Genomic DNA, 19,270 nt, shown 5'->3' with positions numbered 1-19,270 from the left:
ATTATGCGAATTTGTCTACGTAGATAAAGATGCCATGCCGCGGGCTCTGGCGCCTGCTGCGGCCACACCGGGCGCCCGCGACTGTATAATGTGATATATAAGCTATTAAGTGTTTTTTTGCTCAAAATTGATTTTCTCTCTTTTTAACTTGTGTACTTATCATTTATGGAATTCGTAAGACTGTAATTTACTCGTATTTTGTTGTGTAACATCGTTAGTTAATTCCCGGTTATAAATATAGATATTTTGAAATTCTGAACAAGGGCATTTCATTTACAACCAGAGCGTTAAAATAAAACAGTGTTTAGACAAAAATAAATATTTATTAAAGCTGATCGAATTTCGTATTATGTTCGACCAGAGCTCGGGTCGAAGTGACTAGACTGTACACTCAACATTTTCCCATTATGTATACATAAACAATATATTTCTGTACAAACAGAAAATCAACACTTAGTAATAAACTTTACATAGCTACTTAAATGTATAAATATAAATCGTATCACTAATACTCGAGTATTAGATAAAGTAGAATCCATCGAAAAATATTCAACACGGCTAGGATTATTGTTTCTTACTTTTCTAAATTAGTTGGTTAGTGTATAGGTCGTTGCCCGTCGATTGCATTTCACCGGCTTCTCGAAGGTTCTCTGGAAGCTTCGATAGCCTTCTTCTCTTGGCAGGAGGAGGAATGTCCCTGCTGGGTCGCCGCTAGTACTCGGAGCTGTCCAGGACATTGAACATGAGACGCTTGAACGAGTTGGACTGCTGGATGTGCTCTTCTTGAAGCGAGTTCACCTGCGGACAGTGTGAGTTGAATAATTTCAGCAGTTCTGTAAAACCGTATTTATCGGTTATTCCATACTCCATACTCCAATATCCCGTACTGAAGAAATACATGTCATAAGACCTGCAAATTGATAGTGCGTTGGACCTTGTAGAATTTACGTCTTCGTGAAGCCGATATGAGTACTTGTTGGTCAGTAGGTAGATACTATTTCTAACAGTAGGTGTAACGATACGTCACCAAAATGGCAGTAAAATAATAGCAACAGTTTAGACTAAAATACTTAAAAAGTACTCACGAAGGTCGTTTGTTTTCCTTTCTGTGTCGCCTCGGGTTGTTTCGGTTTCGGAGTGGGCGCCGGTCGCTGCATAAATGAAGTTCTCATTAATTTACATCATATGTTTTCATTATGGGATGTACAAATGTAATGTGAGGTTCAGGTGTAAGGATGTAAAATGTGTTAAAATGGAAATGAAATTCATTTAGGTAACTTGTAATAATTGATATTGTTTATAATTTGTCAATTGTCAATCAAATTGTTATCTTATTCCAGCAAACCTAATGGCTATATTTAATCGTGAATTGGCCAGTTACATTGCACGTAATCTCCACTTGGGACAAGTGAAATGAAAACGTCAATTTACGAGAATGGCACAGGGGCGCTAACAGGTAAGTGTGAAATGTGCATGCATTATAACGGGTTCCGCTCATCTCGCATAATCTTTATTGACCAAAACTCATTTCGCATAACTCGTATGGTCTAAACTTTTTTGGCCGAACCATCACTTTGCCAAGACTTATGTGGCATAAGTCTCGTTTCGTCTAAAACTCTTTAGGCACAATCTTTAAACACCTAAGTTTCGTTTGCTCAAATTTATGTTCGTCTATACCTATGTATAATCTTGTTTCTCGTAATGTTATCTTAATAAATAATATATTAAGTATGTAGTAAATGTACAAATTGTGACATTTTTCTCCTACATCCCGAAAATCACGATATTGTATGATCAAAAAATCGAAAGTTAACGACCAATATAATTATTACAAACCCCATGAGATCGAAAGCTAAAAATAGGTGCGACGACGAGCAAAGCGAGGAGGAGCGTGTTAGGTGCACATGTTCATCAAAACCAAAGCGGAGCGCAGCGAAGCGGAGCGGAGCGTTTTCCAAACAGCGGAAACAATACAAGGCACCAGTTTGCGCTATGTAGGGAGACGCTCCGTCAAAGTTAAAGCCAAACGAATATTATTACTTTGTATAAACCTAATAAACCTATGCCATAGCATTATTAGGCTATTCAAGATTTGGCCATACCATTATTAGGCTAAACAATGTTATGCGAAATAACTTTTTACTAAACGAGATTTATGCCATACGATTTTCGGCGTAACGAGACTTTGACCAAACGTTACTATGCAATACGAGATTAGGCAAATAAATCTTATGCCAAAAAAGGTAGAACCCATTATAACATTTATAACGGTACAGGGGAGTTAGTACAAGATGCATGCACTAAGGGTGAGGCTCCCATTGATGCGTTGCGTCGTGCCGTCCCAAACTAATGGTCTCCCAAACGTCCCAAAAATAAATGACAATGGCAGAGACGTCGCTGCGACGACGAAACGCACAAATGTGGCATCGCAGTACCTATCAGTATGGCGTATCTGAATGCACTTAGTTAAAAATGGCATAAAGTGAATACGTGTCGTTTGCATGCAGTAGAACACTGTCACACGCACCTTGTTAGGCGGCGCCGTGAACACCTTGGGCTGGATGGGCGTGGGCACCTCCTGCACCAACTCGCCCAGCCCCTCCTCTTGCAGTAGCCGGAAGGTCTCCGACTTGGCCGGGTCGTACAGCAGCGTCGGCTTGTGGCTGTTAGTGATTAGTGGTTAACATAGCGCAATAGAGGCCTGTTAGTCAGCCGGAAGGCTCATGTTGAAAAGATCTTACGTTATTATTAAGTAGGTCTAATTTTAAAGTTTAGGTTTAGGTTTAAACTACAGTGTAAGAGTAATAAATAAATAACTTAAGCTACAGGTTGATTGGTTTGATAGAACTGCCTCTAGATGACGCGATGTGCGTGGCATGAGGCGGGTGAAGTGAACCACGTCGCTGTTCTTGGCAACGAGTCGACGGCCACCGAATATATTTGTGATACAATTTAGAATTTGAAATGTTTCTGCGATAGAGAGACGAAAGAAGATAGCGAAGTGTGAATATAAATAAGCATTAATGCGTCGTGAGGGATGTTCGTCGACCGTCGCTAGCGCTAGGCGGCTAGTAAAACACTTGCCTCTTGACGATGTGTGGCCGGCCGTAATGCCCGTTAGCGCTAAATAATCAAACAAATTACGACATTAAACATTATCCTAGTATCAACAACCATTCTGCTCACATTTCCAGCAATATTTACGGGACAGTTGCCATAGTTGGTCCGTATTTCGTGCGCGGTAACAGAATATGTCAATATAGTTTTGGATACAGATGCAAGGATCTTTCAAAGTGTTTATTTAGCACTTGGTGTGTCAATGCCATTGGCAAATATGAGTAATCCTGTGCAAAAAGCATTTACCTCAGTGACTGTTAACCGCGTTACTAAACTGTGGCATTGAGCCAACGACGAGCTATCGGTGCCAAGTTATGTGCGCTCGCCAAATTATCACAACTTTTTATTTATAATTTAATTTTAAAGTTATGGATATTTTTGTAATTTGGAGTAATGCTTGAATAAAAACATCTTAGTTATTATAGGTATAATTAGGCTCAATATACTTAGTACTTATTTATATAAATTATGTTCAAGTTGACTATATGTATATTTTAGTGCAAATAGTAATCGGATTTTTGATAATAAAATGTGTACCTAAGGTCACCAACATAATGTTCAAATCAATCCATACTGTACTGTTTAATTAGCTTAATTTAACTGTCTAACTTTCAGTGGTAGGTTTTATAAGGCCCGCATTTCCTGACACTTTCCGGGCCAAGTTTAGGAAAAAAGGGCCTTATAGTCCTTGAAATAGGGTTGCAATACTTACGGCAGCGGCGACGTTTGCTGTCTGACTGAGTTGGCGATGTTTTGCTCAGAGTATAGGTTGATCGGGGAGTTGAATTGCTTGTGCACATACTGAAATTATGAGAAAAAATCAATAAATTAGAAAACTAAATGTAAATAAGTTCCAGTCTCTGAAATGAGAACATAAAAACCAAGAACCCGTAACACGTAGCAAGAAGATGGTTAAGTTAGATACCTTTACATTAGGTATTGTGATGGTAAATGGAACCAAGGAAAATGTATCTTTCTAGACATGCCTCGTGTACATAATAACATGTAGGTATGTAAAGACCTGGAATACACAAACTATTATATGTATTTAAATCCTTGATATCATTTTTTTTACAGCTGTATAAAAATAAAACATGAACACTGCCCTTTCCATTCCAAAACCATTTTTTAAATAAAGATCATATATTATTATCCTTTCCTTGATTGTCAAAGAGAACAAGGTAATTATTTGATGAACGTACACATGAGAAGATTTCAAGATCAAGGTTGTATTAGTATGTCGAAATGTGCAAAATTTACATACCGAGACCTTGTAACAAGGTTATGACTATGACATATTATTATCTGTACATAATCTATTACGAAAGCAACACACTCAAAGCCAACCAGATGACGTGTGCATATCATTATGAATAATGCAAAGAGGCGAGTTAACGGTGAATGATAAGAGAAAGTTGCTCTTATTGCTTCATCTTAGAAGATATTATTGCTTATGAGATGAGTTTATGAATATTTACATCAATTTAAATATTTTTGTTGGCTGATCAGAATAATTGTAATAATTTAGAGGTACTTTATTTCACTATCTTCACTTGAGAAAATTAGTAATATATATTTTTCCCGGACTAACTCAAGTTTTTGTAACTTTCCGGTAGCCAGGGAAAATTATGATATCCGATCAGTCAACAAGGGTGAGAAGCCATCAATTTGCACTCAATTTCGTGTGATTTAGCACCTTATTGCCGGCTTCCTCTCCGACCACTCGTTGCAGCATAGATTCGGCCACCTGAGTTGTTATCAAACAGAATACTACATTTAGTGCGTTTAGTTCGTGCCATAGACTACATGTGTGTTCGTGCATTCAGCTTAGTTGCGATGCGCAATTGTTTACTACATTACCCACGCCATGAGAGAAACATTGTTGTTTGATGGTATTAAATTCATTTATCAGTTTGGAATTTAACTTAAAAAACTTTAAGCAAAAACTAAGTAAGTATAGTAATGAAGGTGCCTAATTTAATTCTCTCATGGTGTTGTGTTTATTAACTAAGTATAAATAGTGTGAGTGGTGTTTGTCTGTGTACTAAATTTAAAAAAAAATTAAAACTACTGTAGTTAGCTTGTGCGTGTAATGTGTAGATAATGTATATTGTATATGCTATATTATATATTTATAATACAGAACTGTTCTGAAGATATTATTTTATAAATATGTATAAAGGCAGTGAAAACTTACAAAAACGCTTAAAGCAGTATGTATCTAGGTACTACAAAACACAGTAAGTACTTATGTTTTTATTATTAGCTATAGTAGTTGTGTATAATGCGGATAAGCGGTGCTGTATACAATTCAGTGTACCTATAGGTAGGTATAGTATAGTTTTTATAGACGAAGATAAATTACTATTTGTACACAATACCTATAGTAAGCATTTTTAAACAGTAATAAGTCGTGTTGAATAATGTCAAAATTGAGATACGGATAGTTACTGTGGGACTTCTACAGAAAGTAATGAAGTAAAATAAGTCTAGAAAAGACTTTGAATTGCGATGCCTATATTTTACTGCGCCCCACTGTTATAAGACTGGTATTCCCATTGAACTGAGGACATAGTGGGATTTTTTAAACCGTTCGTGTACAGCTAGGTGCCGACTCTACTGCGCTATATAAATTCGCGTTTACTCGCCACTACATCAACGGTGTAAAAACTCGCACTCTGCTATCATACCACCAACGACACATTAGCAATCAACAATCCTTAAGCAGCATTGTTTCTAACTGTCAAACATCTGTCAGATCTATACAAGTGACTCCAGATTTGACAGATATTGACTTTTATATATTTCTAGCGTAAGGACAGGCCCAACCACTCAAGAAAATGGCGCCCTTGTGCTGGCACTAAAATCTCATACCTAAGTACATAAGTGATAATTTGTTGCAATTGGGGCCAGCGCGCGGGTGTTATTATCTTTAGGCAAAATGTTCTGACGTCCATCCTTCCTTATGAAATCTTTGGATTGTCTATTTCTAATGTTCAGTGTGGTGGTAACTTTAGTTTTTCGTAGACTGGTCAACACATACCTTCTGCTTCATGAGCGTGTCGCGTAGGTCGTGGTGCGGCGGCGCGCGCATGGCCGGGTTGGGGTGGTGGCGCAGGTAGCTCTCCGTGGGCCCGGGCTCGCGGCGCACCTTCGCCCCGGGCAGGACTAGGGGCGTCGTGCGGTACGGCTGGGGGGGTGAGGAGGTAGGGTTATAGTTGTGTCTAATCAAATGATAGTAGGTATCATCTAATGGTTACACTTGTTTCTTATCAAAAGAGGTAACAAATCATCAAATCTTAGCGCGTCGGTGACAAACGCTGAATGTGTTGCTATTACACGGGCCGCTAACGCAGTCAAATCTAGAAAGGTTACGAATCAACGTATTCGTATCCTATCTGATAGTGCTGCAGTTCTGCTAGCTTTGTCTAGCAAAACTATAACTTCGGGGCTAGTACTAGAGTGTCACTCAGCTCTAGAATCGCTTGCCTCACAAAACAATATCATAACCCTCCAGTGGATAAAAGGGCACAGCGGGTCGCTGGGGAACGACGCTGCTGATGAACTTGCACGAAAGGGATCTGACACTGCACCAATAGGCCCAGAGCCGATAGTACCGATCCCTTTCAACCAAATTCGCTCTTGGTTGCGTTCCCGAACGACAGAATGCCACACCAATCTCTGGAGTAACAGTGCCGAGTGCAAACAAACAAAAGCTTTTGTACCACTAATTAATACTAAACTAACACGCAAATTATTATGCTTGGACAGAGCAAACTTACGTGTCGTGATAAGTACCATAACAGGCCACTGCCGGTTAAATAAACACCTATATCGCATGAAAATCTCCACCACTCCTCTTTGCAGAAGTTGCATGGAGGAAGATGAAACAGCTTCCCATGTCTTGTTACACTGCAAAGGCGTGGAGACACTACGATCAAAAATCCTCGGATCTCCGGGGTCCCTCCGGGAAGTCATGAGCAACCTAGGTCGTCTACTGGCTTTCTGGCGTGAGCTTGGGTGGCTTAATAGCTAGTCACCCCATAGGTATTTCACGCATAATGGCCCACCTTGGAGGCTAAATGCGGAAAATCAGCTCGCCATGATAGATAGACAAACACTATGCACTATAAGTATAGCTAGAACAGGGTGTAAGGGAACTAGGGAAGGGATTGTCCAGTCAACGTCCGCTCCCTGGGTACGCTAACCGTATGTAAGGTGAGTGGAGTGTTGATAATTTCATTATGTTGTGACTGTCGGGCCTATGAAATAGGGCGTAAAAGTTTTACTTTGGTCGACGATGTGATTTTAAATTTTATAATGTTTACCAAAATAATCCTACAATAATGCTGAATCTTCCATAATTTTCCGCAGAAAACCTACATTCCACACCTACTAACTAATCTTATTTTAGATTTATTAGCAACGGTTTTCCACGCACTATTAGTATGGAGCTAGACACAGTTAACCCTCGTCTATTTATACAGACGAGGTTATTTTGTTATTTCACACAGACATCATTTTGATGCTGTTCCCCTTTATTTATGTGATAGTCGTGCATTTAGGTCGCGAACACTATGATTATAGGAGTGAATTCTGGAAACCATCAACAGTTTGATTTACTCATACAGAAACGTTGATTGTTTAATAATATCATCAGCCCGACGCCTCGGCCACTGCTGGACAAAGGGCTCTGCCAGGCAGAGCAATAAAACTCTGCCCTCGGCCTTCTTCATCCAGCCAATATCGGCCACGAGGGTAAGGTCGTCGATCCAGCAGGCCGGAGGGCGTCCCACACTGTTCGCCGGTTCGTGGTCCCCACTCGAGAACTCAATTTTAATAATAATCATAAAAGGCTGCTATTGCTATTTGTTTTATTTGATAGACCTCTTTAATAATTTATTTTTATAATACATACTTAAGTAATTCTGTAATTTGTATAGAATCAAAATGAATGCGAGTAGTTACAGCTGTAGTTCGTGTATAACAATAAACAAGGCAAGTTATTTCGGTCCATGTTTACTAAACGCATTTCTTATGCGTGTACGTAATAGACGAGACGCTTATGTTCAGCCTGTAAAACGTGATGTCAATATGTACTTACTTATTTATATTTTAGGTGCGTTTTTGCTCACTGTCTGACCAGTAGAATTTGACTGTAGGTATTATTGTGTATGATACTGATTCTACAGATTGTTTATTAGATTTTTTTATAAGTAGGATACATTTTTTTTCTTTGTTTTGTGGTTAGTCAAACGTCGGACCATAGTTGTGATTAAGCAGCAGAGACAAAATAGGTTTTTTTTTAATTTAGATTTCTAAGGGTCCCTTGCACCAACAAATTAAATCTAGATTTAGTGTCAAATGTCGATTTAAGAAACGTCAGTCCATATAAAATTTGACACTAAATCGAGATTTAACACTAAATCTAGATTTAATATATTGGTGCAAGTGGCCCTTATTGATTTCTTTATAGCATAAAGTACGGTTTATGTCTTTAGTCTTTATTATTTATAGTCAGTATAACTGTTATGTAGAGTTGTATGGATAAAAACATGCCAACAAAGTTCTAGTTTTAGAGACTTTGTAGGGACATTACAATCTCTATGATAATTATAATATTTAAGTTGGCACATAACTACTATACGTATCATTGGCCGCAAATTGAAGTGGGTGTAGACGATACTTAGGCCGACATTGCTCTGCAAATAGAGGCAGCAGCTGACGCCCTCAAATCAACGCGAATTCTTCTGATATTAAAATATCTCGGCGAGATAATTATAGAATAAGCGCCACAGACCTTCGTCTATCTTCAGGGAAGGTTGAATGGCACAGGGTTAGATGAAAGTAATTATAAAGCTATGAAATCATATTTGGTTAGCCAAAACAACCGCAGTAATTGTTTTTGTTGAAAAACACCATTGGTGACTACGATGCATCACACAGATACGTATGTAAATCCTATAAATATCAAGGTTTTCTCTGGGGGTGCTGGTAAAATCGTTTTAATAAGTTCTATTTTTCTTTTTGATAAAGATTAATCTTTTTGATAAGAAACCCAGGGAAACATTGATTGCTAGATTAAAACCAATGGTCAATATATGGGGACATGAAATTTAGAGATATCGGAGAGTACGAATAAGTGGACATTTTAGTATGGTTGGAAGTGAAAGGGGTTGTATAAGATTGGAGTTACGTCACAGCTCCGCAACGGGTGGGTTGATGTTTTGTTGTAGTTGATATATTTATGTTATGAACTGCACTTTAGCAAACCTGCCTATGCCTAACTGTATTATTATGTGTATCAATGTTATGAACGTCACACGTTAGATCATATATAAATGCTACTCGTATTAGGATTTAGCGTGGGGCACCCTTCGATCATATATACCCTGATCGAAGGGGGCACCCTCTAATCTGATTGAGCTTGGAAAATATGTTTAGATTTAGATGACATAATTCTGTAATGTAACGCTCCCTTGGGAGAGGCCTATGTCAAGGTATGGAATATTGTTATCGTGTATAGTCGGCTAAACATGAATAGGTATGTATGTGTTAATCATAAACTGTTTCAGTCATGTTGCCAGCTCAATCCTACATCTACCCAATAAATATTATATCTACTCAGGTCAGATTCGTATCGGAGAGTTCCCATAGAAGAGTAAACAACGCTTCTCTGTTCTATCATCATCATCACAACCCATAACGTCCCCACTGCTGGAGCGCGGGTCTCCTTCCCATGAAAGAAGGTTTTAAGGCCTAGTCCACAATGTTTGCCTAGTGCGGGTTGGTGAACCCTAACACAAGCAAGCTTGTGCTGAGAGAGTCGACGTGTAAGTGGGCAACTCGACTGTCAGATCTCTCTGAGAGCCTAGGCTTAACGACAATATTCTAAATGTTCTATTAATTCCATCATGCAAACGTTTCCTTAGCTTCACTCTGGAAGCTGCACCTTGACCTCTTTTTCATCATTATACATATTATGAGTTCTATTTCGAGTTATAAGTAACACCTACAAGCCGAATGCCATCCAGTTACTTTAGTATCATAAGCATTAACTTAAAGAGGCAGAGGCGGATAGAAAGAAGCTTTTAGTATCTAGGTTCCTGTTGAGTAAGCACAATTCCTATGAAACAGTATCAGTAACCAATATCTATAACAAACCACCATAATATTTACGTCCAAGGACCGTTCATAAGCATTACATCACAAATTTTGTAACACAACGCGCAAGTTTCAAGTGCGCCCGATATAGAATCCGTCGGAACATTCGAGAAAACGTGCCTTCCAAAACTCGGGCGATTCACCGATACATGGGGATAGTGTTTCACGCCCATAGCTCCATACACGCTCACTGGAGGGTCAAGTGGGAGGTTGTTAGTGGTTGCACGCACCCAGTTGGCGACGGCCTCGTCCTCAGGATGCATGGGGTCCTGGTAGCCGTTAGGGAAGAAGTTTTGGTTGACCGACATGGCTGAGGGAGATCACAGGGCGCGGATAGTGGCTCGAGCGGAGTGCGGGCGGTGACTGCCGCTCCAGCCGCTCCCGACACGTAAACAACGCGATTTTGATGCATTCTATTTTGGAAATATAGTCGGTGGTTGAGGTGCCGCGCCGTGGGCGACAGCCTGCGTAAGCTTCGCGGCCGAGCGGGCATTAATTCGTACGTTTCGTGGAATTTCGGTTTAATCCTAGTTTTAGAAGGATAGTCATGAACTTGTGTTGTGTTGTGTATGTTGCATTTTGATGCGTTTGATTGATTGCATTATCATAAAAATACGTCTGTCTAACGAATAAATCAATTTCTTTTCTCATCTTGAATTGGAGTGCTCCTGTTTGGAGATGAATACATCTTCACATTAAAATCCAATCACACGATATGAATCAGATCGTAAATCAAAATAGCTGGCACACATTTTCATTCACAGTTTAAATACTTGTTTGAAGTTTTATTACATTGAGAAGATCGATGTGGTTTTTATCAGCGGGCACTCTTTTTTAAAAGCATAAATATAACATTGAAATGCCAAAGGAAATGGCGATAAACGCGATGTATGCCTAGACCTAGGCACGACGGCCATCATGATTCACAGTGTATGTTTAGACTCATTCCAGCACATTCCAAAATAAAATGGTTGAGTTGTTCGTTCCCATGAGACTATTCTCCAGTTCTTGAAAATTTTCCAGCTGAAATTCTTATACAGTGATCGGATTTAGATTGGCTAAACTATACAGATAAAATTCACGTTATGAAATCATAATTAAAACAAATAAAACGTATTTGCGAATTTGTAATACTTTGGTAAGACTTTTATAACCACCATCCAAGAGTATCTGAGTATACCTGTAAGCAGCTTATACATATATTCAATATATGGTTAGATAAGTACCTAAGTACCTATAATAGTTTGTTGCTACGATGTCATCGGCCTATCCCCAATTTATTTTGTATCAAACATGAAAGTACTTTGGCCTTCTGCCAAGCATAATTTTGAATCAGCCTCATATAACCCATATTTTGTTACGAAAATATCAAGGATATTCCATCGATTATAATTTAAGGATCACTTGAAATCGTCCTTGGGAGATAAAACTTTAAATAGTAATTCTAATAATAATATAATGTTTTTATGGTTCAATATGCATTTAAACAGAAGTAACCGTCCATAATCCTTTTCCCGGGGCGTTCTATCTTCCTTACCTAGGTCTGGCCCTTGAATTTCTGGATATTGGACATGTTTATGTCGCAGGCATCTGGTGTTCCGACCGGAACGCCTACACCTACAACCTGCCTACATCGCCTCGGGGATCATCGGCAATCTTCGTGCCTCCACCACTCGCGCGATGCGAGCTCCGAGACATCGCGGCGCGGCACACACTCTCGCTCAGCTCTCTGCGACCGCGCAACATAAATTTCTCGGCCTTTTGCACAATCAGCGCCTATTTTAATTAATACAGTTTTGTCTAAATTCTATCTGAGTTTCATTGAAGAAGTTAGGAGTTCCCAGAAGCATAGCACCAGGAGCCTAACACTCAACTAGTGGTCCTTCGAGCCGGATATGAACCAGCGACCTATGGATGGAGGGGAGATGGGGGAAAATCGATTTCTTTATGTTTGAGGAAATCGGGACATGACCAACAAAAATCTGCGTGCACTGTCTTCACTCGGTGAACCAGTGGATAATTGGGACACCTTAATTATCTTCATCATGACCAAAAAATTAGACCCCTCGACCAACAGGCAATGGGAAGAGTTCAAAAATTCAATAAACTCTTCACCATCTTTAAAACAATTCACGTCATTTTTGTCGAATAGGGCAGATCTAATCGAAACTTTAAACGACAACAGCAAGTTCGTAAACAAAAACAAGTCGTCATCATCATCATCAGCCACAACTATTAGTTCCCATCAGGATTCCAATAAACAAATAAAAAACTTTCATTCAACAACAAAACATAAACCATTTCAACATAAAAACAAATGCCCTATGTGCTCAGATGCTCATTTTCTATTCACTTGTGAATTTTTTAGAAAACTCGACATTGAGGCAAGAATAAAGAAAGCTTCTGAGAGCAATGTTTGTATGAATTGCCTCAGGCCAGGTCATTCTGCAAAATCATGCACGTTGTCTCATTGCAAATATTGCAAATATAGGCACAACACCCTGCTTCACAGGGAAATTTTTCAAGAGAATGACAACGGTGACAATGTAGCATTGTCCACCAACATTATTTCTTCTCCAACATCCGCATGTAACAGAGGTATTGTCCTGCTTTCCACAGCTATGGCGAGAGTTGCCGACGTCGATGGGAACCTGCACTCTGCTAGACTTCTCCTAGACAACGGGAGCACCTCCAACTTCATCACCCAGGACCTCTGTGGCAAGCTGGGCTTGGTAAGACGCAGCACCAGCTCCACCGTCTCAGGTATAAATGATCAAGTTTCTAGCTCCTCTGAAATGTGTGACGTAACTATTTATTCTTGCGTGGGTGACTATAGGACAAACATAGGTTGTTACATTCTACCTAAAATCACAACTGCTCTCCCTGGCTCTTACATAGACACACAGTCGATTCCCATACCGCCAGGTCTTCAGCTAGCAGATCCTACCTTCAACATACCTTCAGTTGTTGACATCTTAGTTGGCGCTGAAGTATTTTGGGACGTCTTAGGTTCCAACTCAATTAAGCTAGGTCATAAACAACCTAACTTGCAATCATCACAATTCGGTTGGCTTATATCAGGGTGTGTACATACATCAATGAATCGTCATCAACCCCCAGCATGTCACTTTCTTTCGACTGAAGAGTCAGACCAACTTACTCGTTTTTGGGAGTTGGATTCGGTACCTGCCGGAAAGTGTTTCTCCAATGAGGAACAAGCCTGTGAGGAACTCTTTCAGAAAACCACACGTCGCGACAATAATGGTCAATTTGTGGTAACGATACCGTTGAAAGACTCGCCTGAAAGCCTAGGTGACTCTTATACAATGGCTCAGCGTAGATTCTACGCCTTAGAGCGCAAGCTGGAGCGCGATTCTCTTTTAAAGGACAGATATTTAAAATTCATGCATGAATACATCGCTCTTGATCACATGTCAGAAAATACATTGCATCATTCTTCTGATAAAAAATACTACATGCCACATCATGGGGTGGTTCGAGAGTCCAGCACCACCACAAAATTGAGAGTCGTGTACGACTGCTCAGCCCGTACCAGCTCAGGCAAGTCTTTCAACGATATCCAGATGGTAGGGCCAACATTTCAGGACGACTTGCTATCAATCTTATTGCGATTTAGGCAACATAAATTTGTTGTAACGGGCGACGTCGAAAAAATGTACCGTGCAGTTTTAGTAGAGCCTCATCAGCGCTCGTTACAACAAATATTATTCAGATTTGACAGATCCGAGCCCTTAAAATCCTACACTCTTAAAACTTTGACTTATGGAACAGCTGCAGCCGCATATCTCGCAACCAAATGTTTAACGACACTCGCAGACCAGTCTACAGAACCAGCAGTAAGAGACTCTATCAAGCACGATTTTTACGTAGACGATTTCTTAAGCGGAGGAGACACAGTAGACTCAGTTGTCGAGCTATGCAATGGGGTTGTTCAGACGCTCGGATCAGCAAAATTTAATCTTAGAAAGTGGCAGTCGAACAATAAATCAATATTAGAATCAATTTCAAATTTTGACAAACACAACATAGAAAAAACCCTTAACTTAAATGATGCTTCCCCCAGTAAAACTCTTGGCCTGTATTGGGATTCTAATTTAGATAACTTGTTTTTTACAATTGAATTGACTGTCCCAAACAAAATTACAAAACGTACCATACTATCAATTGTTAGCCAGGTCTTTGACCCCATGGGCCTAGTAGGACCATGTGTGGTACTGGCTAAAATGCTCTTACAGCATCTGTGGATTCAAAAATGTGATTGGGACTCTAGCGTTCCCACAGACATAAAACTAAAATTCAATGATTTTATTCAGTCACTTCCAGCTCTTAATTCCATCCGCATTCCTCGCTGGGTCTTATGTGACTCTTCAGTCTTAATTGAATACCACACATTTACAGACGCTTCTGAAAAGGCATACGGCGCGTGTGTCTATGTAAGAGCAGTAGCAGTCGACGGCTCCGTCAGTGTTCGCCTGCTAGCATCAAAAAACAAGGTTTCACCCATCAAAGCATCCACGATCCCTCGCCTAGAGTTGTGTGGCGCGTTGTTAGGCACACGTCTCTACCTTAAGGTACGCCAGTCACTTACCCTTCCTTTGAGCCACTGCTACTTCTGGTGCGACTCTACCATTGTGCTGGGATGGCTGTCTGCGTCACCGAGTAGACTCAACAGTTTCGTCCGCAACAGAGTGAGCGAAATTCAAGAAGCTACGATCAACCAGACGTGGAGCTACGTGCCGTCTAAAAGCAACCCGGCTGATTTAAACTCACGGGGGATGAAAGCTGATTCCATTGGCTCTTCAACTCTTTGGTGGTCAGGTCCCGATTTCCTCAAACATAAAGAAATCGATTTTCCCCCATCTCCCCTCTTACAAAATCTTGTACTGCCTGAAGTTGTGATGCACGCGGATGTTGCAGATGAAACCAATGACTGCAGCTCTAATAATTTAATTTCTGCCCTCATTCATAAATCTTCATCAATAACAAAGTTAATCCGAGTTATTGCTTACATACTCAGATTCATTCAAAATTGTAAATCTAACCCTAAAAGCTCAGGCTCTTTAACATCTTCAGACCTTCAGTCAGCAAAGACCCTTATCATCAGATCTGCCCAACAGGAAATGTTTCCTGATGAATACAAAATCCTTAAAAATAATCAAAGCCTGCATAAGAAAAACAGATTAATTAGCCTTTCTCCATTTATTGATTCACAGGACATAATCCGTGTGGGTGGTCGCTTAGATAACTCACACTACACTTATGATGTTAAGCACCCCATACTACTTGGCAATAACCATCATTTAACCAAACTCATATTCGAAGCCATGCACAAAGCCTTGTTTCATGCTGGACCTCAAATATTATTAGCCAACATACGACTTAGTTACTGGCCATTAAATGGTAAAAACCTTTCTAAGAAGATTGTCCGCCAGTGTGTACGTTGTGTACGCTTCAAGTCACAACCTATCCAAATCAAAATGGGGAATCTACCTACTGACAGAACACATCTTGAGTTCCCATTCTTAAATGTAGGAGTAGATTATGCCGGGCCAGTGCTGATAGCAGACCGCAAAGGTAGAGGGTGCAGATTGCACAAGTCTTATATCTGTGTGTTTGTCTGCTTTGCAGTCAGAGCCGTCCACCTGGAGCTGGTGTCCGACCTCACTAAGGAGGGATTCCTCGCAGCCTTTTCCCGTTTCACGGCTCGTCGTGGCAAATCTCAGCGCGTCTACTGCGACAACGGCACCAACTTCGTCGGAGCGTTCAACGAGCTCACACGTCTTCTTGAAAGTTCCTCCAAAGATATAGAGGCAGACATTGCCAATCATGGCATCGATTTTAAATTCATTCCTGCCTACTCACCCCACTTCGGGGGCTTATGGGAATCAGCCGTAAAATCCACAAAACATTTGCTTCGTAGAGTCCTAAATCTTACTCACTTAACCTATGAAGAGCTCTCCACATGTCTGATTCAGATAGAGGCTATTTTAAATTCCAGACCCTTGACGCCTCTATCCTCCGATCCTTCTGATCTTTCTTACTTGTCCCCTGCCCATTTCCTAATTGGACGGCCACTCACCTCAGTCCCTGGTCCTCAGGTCGCCGACGTCAACCTTCAGCAACTTGAGCGTCACGAGAGGATTGAGAAGTTGCGTCACCATTTTTGGCAGCGTTACGCTAATGAATACATATCTCTTCTCCAGCAACGCACAAAATGGCAGACAGATGGACAAGACCTGAAGACCGGCACCATGGTCTTGGTCAAGGACATGAACCAACCCCCGCTACTCTGGCTGCTGGGAAGAGTGACCGACGTCAAGCCGGGTCCTGATGGCCGCAGCCGAGTCGCGGAGATCCTGACAAAGAAGGGGACCATCACAAGGGCATACAACAACCTATGCCCCCTTCCTGTTTCAACTTCTTGAAGACACAGCTCTTCAACCCGGGGAGTATGTTCCGACCGGAACGCCTACACCTACAACCTGCCTACATCGCCTCGGGGATCATCGGCAATCTTCGTGCCTCCACCACTCGCGCGATGCGAGCTCCGAGACATCGCGGCGCGGCACACACTCTCGCTCAGCTCTCTGCGACCGCGCAACATAAATTTCTCGGCCTTTTGCACAATCAGCGCCTATTTTAATTAATACAGTTTTGTCTAAATTCTATCTGAGTTTCATTGAAGAAGTTAGGAGTTCCCAGAAGCATAGCACCAGGAGCCTAACACTCAACTATCTGGTTTAATCTCCTGTTTGATTGAACCGCTAGCCCGTTCATTGGATGACGCTATTCAGTTGTATGACTAGGCCGAACGTTGATTGTACAAGCGTCACAAAACGTCCAACTAGTTAGCGGACTTAAAATCAGTCAGGTGGTGAATAAAACAAATATGGCGTCTAACAGCGAACAGCTGACACAAAAAGCACTTGTATTGTTATTATTTGCAAATAAATTAGCTTTAAAGTGCGATATTTATGTTAAAATAGTGTGACAACATGGATTTACCTATTATTACACCGCCGGCGGATAGTTTCAAAGAAAAAAATGTGCTGAAACTGGATAATTATGAACAACAATATCAAGGTACGTTTATTGTTATTGTTTAGTTAATTTGTGAGATGAGAGCTTTGCAACATAGTCTTTTTGTTGAATCTTGTCTGGTCATGTTCATCCTAACCAGACATTACAAAGTTGCTATACTATATCCCATTTAACGACTTCGCTGAATAACGTTCAGTCAAGACGTTGGACGTTACAGTCAACCACTTGACGAGTTGTTCTTTAGTCATTCAACTGAGTAGCGTCATCCAATGAACGGGCTAGCGGTTCAATCAAACAGGAGATTAAACCAGATGCCTGCGACATTTACATTTATATCAGCATCAAGAGTCATACTTCTTGATCTTGAGTAATGGGAGCATCATTTATGTAGCTCTTCAAGCAACTAGTATTTATATTTCGAATTGACCAAAAAAATTAAAACCCTGTCATTTATCGTTAGAAGAAATTTACAGAATGCTATTCGAATAGCAAGGACCAAACCCATGTATTCTTCAGTACTCACAATACAAACATTAGTTATTTCGATTTAATTATTTGACACTGAACATGTAAGTGTAAAACGGAGTGACAAGTACAAACTGCGTGACGGGCATGGAAGTAATATTACAACAGGAATGCGCACTCACCAAAATGATGCAAACAAAAATACACCTAACGAATTCACCTTAAGATTTATATTTGAAGTGAAAGAGGCCGCGAGCCGATAGGGAGGGTTACCACAGAGCCCTTCCTCTCTTTCTAACAATTGCCAGGATTTAGTTGTGTAAACTTTAGTAGATTTTGTACGAAGAGAGCTATGCAAAAAAAAAATTAAATTTACTCAAAGACTACTGTATATCATATCATTTGTATACATACAAATGTATAATTAATCATTATTAACATGTAATTTCAATGAAATATTTGGTATTTGAATGAATAATAATTTCATAAAAAATATTGGTAGTTTTTCTAAATACTTTACGACAAGACCGAAGTTTTCAAGATGACGGATGACGTTTATACTGTTGTGAGAGACGTTATGGTTAGGGTGACCATTCATTCGTACTTTTGAATCACTTTCCATTAATTAGGACCTGTTTCATTCAACTTTTTGTTTTATTTTATACCTAAGTATCATTAGGTATTATTGTGGCTGTTATCTTATAAGGCTGGTAAAGAGTTATGAGCTGTTGATTTTTTTGGTGATAGATATGAGTATTATAAGATAATTTATCAAGCTTAAAACCGGCGGAAGCACTTAGGTTGAGATTTCTTTTTGAAATCTTATGATTTTCATCAAATAGACTATATAAACGGAACACCCACAGAGTAAACACGTTTTAGGTACATAGTTGCGTTTAATGTTAACCTGTTTTGACACTTTCTTGTCAATACTACACCCAACTTAATTTTATTTACTTAAAATTATATTTTCCCAAATTTCAGCTTTCCTTCCAATGAAGAAACATAGCAAAGGTGGTTCCAAGTAATTCCCACAAATTTTCATCATTTTAAACACGATGATAAATCCCGATTCATCGTAAGTGTTTATTATCGTTACAGTCGAACTATAAAGTCCTGACAATAAAGAGTGCGATTTTGCTAAGACTTTTTATCATTGTCAGTTATTTACTTACCTGTACATCAATTTTAAAAATTAAATACCGATTGATAATGGCTTTTTAACGGATTTATCTTTTAATAAATATAATAGATCGATTAAATACGGTCTTCAGCAATTAGTTAGGATCCACTTCCGATTTCAGGACTTTATAGTTTTACTGTACACACCAATTAACAGTTATTTATGCACAGACAGTTATGAAAATGTTTATAAATATCTAATTGATATGGAAAAAAAACATATCAATATTACATTGCAGTTTGCACATCTATACAAATTTTACCTTCACCCCATTTGTTT

General features: G+C 39.8%; 1 protein-coding gene across 7 annotated transcripts in view; it reads right to left on the bottom strand.

Moving 5' to 3' along the window:
* Positions 1–303: 303 nt before the first annotated feature.
* The window catches only part of LOC105395010 (PDZ and LIM domain protein 3), a 30,759-nt gene continuing 11,792 nt past the window's right edge, over positions 304–19,270 (bottom strand). For 4 of the 7 annotated variants that reach the window (XM_038105379.2, XM_038105378.2, XM_011566929.3 and 1 more), the window contains 7 exons: positions 6,161–6,307; positions 4,814–4,864; positions 3,830–3,918; positions 3,085–3,123; positions 2,528–2,663; positions 1,086–1,151; positions 304–798 (listed from right to left, as the gene is read on the bottom strand). In XM_038105379.2, coding sequence (XP_037961307.2) covers positions 712–798; positions 1,086–1,151; positions 2,528–2,663; positions 3,085–3,123; positions 3,830–3,918; positions 4,814–4,864; positions 6,161–6,307 — 615 coding nt within the window. In that variant the 3' untranslated portion in view covers positions 304–711. The remainder of the gene's footprint in view (positions 799–1,085; positions 1,152–2,527; positions 2,664–3,084; positions 3,124–3,829; positions 3,919–4,813; positions 4,865–6,160; positions 6,308–19,270) is intronic. The other 3 variants (XM_038105380.2, XM_038105381.2, XM_038105382.2) reach the window with 3 other exon arrangements.

This window comes from Plutella xylostella, chromosome 22 (genome assembly GCF_932276165.1).
Source record: "Plutella xylostella chromosome 22, ilPluXylo3.1, whole genome shotgun sequence".
Lineage (NCBI taxonomy): Eukaryota > Metazoa > Arthropoda > Insecta > Lepidoptera > Plutellidae > Plutella > Plutella xylostella.
This window is presented reverse-complemented; position numbering and strand designations above follow the sequence as displayed.